Source organism: Atta cephalotes (genome assembly GCF_000143395.1).
Source record: "Atta cephalotes unplaced genomic scaffold scaffold00018, whole genome shotgun sequence".
Lineage (NCBI taxonomy): Eukaryota > Metazoa > Arthropoda > Insecta > Hymenoptera > Formicidae > Atta > Atta cephalotes.
In genome coordinates this window covers 108,479-111,236 of record NW_012130082.1, presented here as the reverse complement: position 1 = coordinate 111,236, position 2,758 = coordinate 108,479, and the positions used below count along the sequence as shown (strand labels likewise).

General features: G+C 40.1%; 1 protein-coding gene across 1 annotated transcript in view; it reads right to left on the bottom strand.

Annotated features, from left to right (window-relative positions):
- Positions 1 to 591: 591 nt before the first annotated feature.
- Positions 592 to 2,758, bottom strand: part of LOC105618676 — a 46,513-nt gene continuing 44,346 nt past the window's right edge. Inside the window, exons 12-13 of the mRNA XM_012200203.1 lie at positions 1,886 to 2,220; positions 592 to 931 (exon numbers count right to left, since the gene is read on the bottom strand). Coding sequence (XP_012055593.1) covers positions 592 to 931; positions 1,886 to 2,220 — 675 coding nt within the window. The remainder of the gene's footprint in view (positions 932 to 1,885; positions 2,221 to 2,758) is intronic.

Below are 2,758 nucleotides of genomic sequence, written 5' to 3'. Positions count from 1 at the left end.
TGATCAAAGTTATACGTCATAAACATTACATCACATCGCCGGATTAATCCGCCGTTACACGTTTTACTTCGCGCTGTTTTGTGCTCCAACGTAGACATCACCGAACTTATAATCCTAAGCACGTTCCAATCGCTGCTTTACAATTCACGACGTCCCCTGTAATCAGATCGCCCGACTCTCCATCAACTCACTCGTCATTATTCCCTGAATTTAAAACGAGATCTACCTCCCAAGAACAACCGACCGGGAACGAAAGCGTTCGTTCGGCAAAAAAAAAGCGTTCTCCCACTCGCCCGAGTCATCGAGCATCGAACGCGTTTTCTGATCATAGATGAGCTCTGGTTTATCCACCTAACGTCCCAAATCTCTTGCACGCGACAGTTCTGCGCGTTACGCGGAGGCAGTTCCGCGGATCCTCCGGTGGCGGCCGGCCCAGCGACTTCTTCAGGAGAGTAAAGCCGAACAAAGTCTGACCACTGATCTATAGAGGACCGTCGGAACCCATACCGACGACGACGACGTGGACGACGGCGATCGTCACACAGTGGTGACCCGGTCGACCTCGACGTAACGCACAGAACTGTCGCTGTGTCAGCATATCACTTCCTTGCCGTCGATTATCGCCGTCTCGGAGGAGATGCTCTTCAGACGGTGTTGGGATATCGAGCGGCGACCGCGCCGTCGGCAGGCCCGCCAGACGATGAAGCAAATGACACCGAGGACAGTGATTACAAAGAGCACGCCTAGAGCTAGTTGCAACGGCGGCAGCTGCAGCAGCACGGAACAATGCGTCAGGGCTTCGTCGTAGCCAGATGGACAATGGGACACTCCGTCGCACCATAGCGAGGCATTTATGCAGGCGTCCAGCTCTGGGCATCGTTGCTCGCAATCCCGCGACATTTGTAGACCCGCCGTTGACGTCACCGATGGTCTGCGGGTCAAACAGAGGATCGATAGAGTTATATTGTTCCGAGTTGCGTAACGACGTGATTCTCACCGTCGCGCAATTCCCGTTCGCTTAATCGAGGACGGGATGTTAATTAAGTTTTCCAGAGAGACATTCGAACGGTTGTAGTATTATTTGGTTGGTGCTATTGTACCTCCATGCGGTACCTCTAGTTTATGAATGTAAAGCCTGTTATACAATAGAGTCACAAATCGTAATCTGTAAGAAATTGGCCAATCATAGTTGAATATGATAAAAATAATCGACTATGATTAGTTAATTTTTTATTGTGTAACAGGCCTAAATCAGAAAGCGCATGGAGTCTTCCGACAAACTCAGATTGATTTATTAAAAACAGAAAGACTGTAATTAAATGCTATTCTTGTCAACATATTATTATTTTTTAACAACATCTTAATTTTTATTTATCTTTATTGTGAATAGTTTATATAATGCTTTGTAAAACTTTTAATATCAATTTAGTGTATATTTTTCCTCAGAAAGTTTGAATTATCAATTATCAAAAACATTTGTAGTGAACTAAACGTAAAGCTTTAGCTATACATTTTGTATATAGTGAGTTAGCAGGAGATCTTTGCAACTTTTTGATAGAAATGCAGATACACCACGCGAATCTATTAAGATAATCTTCATTTCTACGAGATTAATTATTCCGCAAGAGATTATGAAAGTTATAGATAAATTACAGCGAAGTTTAATGAAGAGTTCTTTTTTTTTCTTTTACAGAGGAGGTCACGTTTATAAAGACTGTATTAATTAGGTACGGTTTTTACTGTGCTCGCTATCAGGAGTGCTCATTATCAGCTTTGTTCACTTCTAATAATATTCATAATTGACATAATACCTGCGATCCATGTCAGATTTTTTATTTTACTCTTTCAATCTCTGATATTTTATCTATAAAAATTTTATTATTACCTTCTGGTGAGCTCGAGCCACGTCACAGTGTAGGAAGCTGGTTCTTTTACGATAAATTCCACGACGATAGTCCTGATTGGATCTTGTCCCGGTGCGAGGATCATTGCGTTGCTGCTGACAGCCCAACCGTCGCTAAACACCTCTACCACATGATGACTCGAGTCAGCAGGTGGTTTCGGACATACCGACACGTGTATCGCTCCACCCGTGTGCACGATGATGCGATTCTTGGTCGCGCACTTCGTACTATTCGAGACAATTATTCCGTCCATTTTCACGTATAAATACTGACCCGGACCAGGATCAATTAGCCATGGTTGGTTCTCGCAATTTTTCTGTCGAGAAAATATAAAGAGAAGCTATTGAGACATAATGTAGATAAACATAATATAGATAAATATTTACACACTTAAAGCTATTGTATAATTAAAGTTATTTTTAGCATTATTTTAAATATTAAAGATCCAGTTTCAACCGTTATAAACATTTAATTTTTAATTTTTATTAGTTCTCACATATACGATCTAAAATAAAATTCTTATTATTTATATTGCAAATTGATTATTACGAAGAATATTATTAAGACCTCGGTAATTTAAAGACTTAGAGCGCTCGTATACGCTGGAATGCAAGAGATCCGGGTTTGACTCCCGGTTGAAGTAATATTTTTCGCAATAAATTTATTTATTGCAGTTTTTCAACACATTAACATGTTTCTAATATAATGCCTAATTGAGCATCAAATTATTAAAAATTGCTTGTCAATTGAATTTAATTTGTGATATTATTACAGTAGTTTAATTGCATTTATAGTCCGGAAAACCAATTCGGTGCGCACTTCAAATGATTATAAATTAATATGATATATATGCA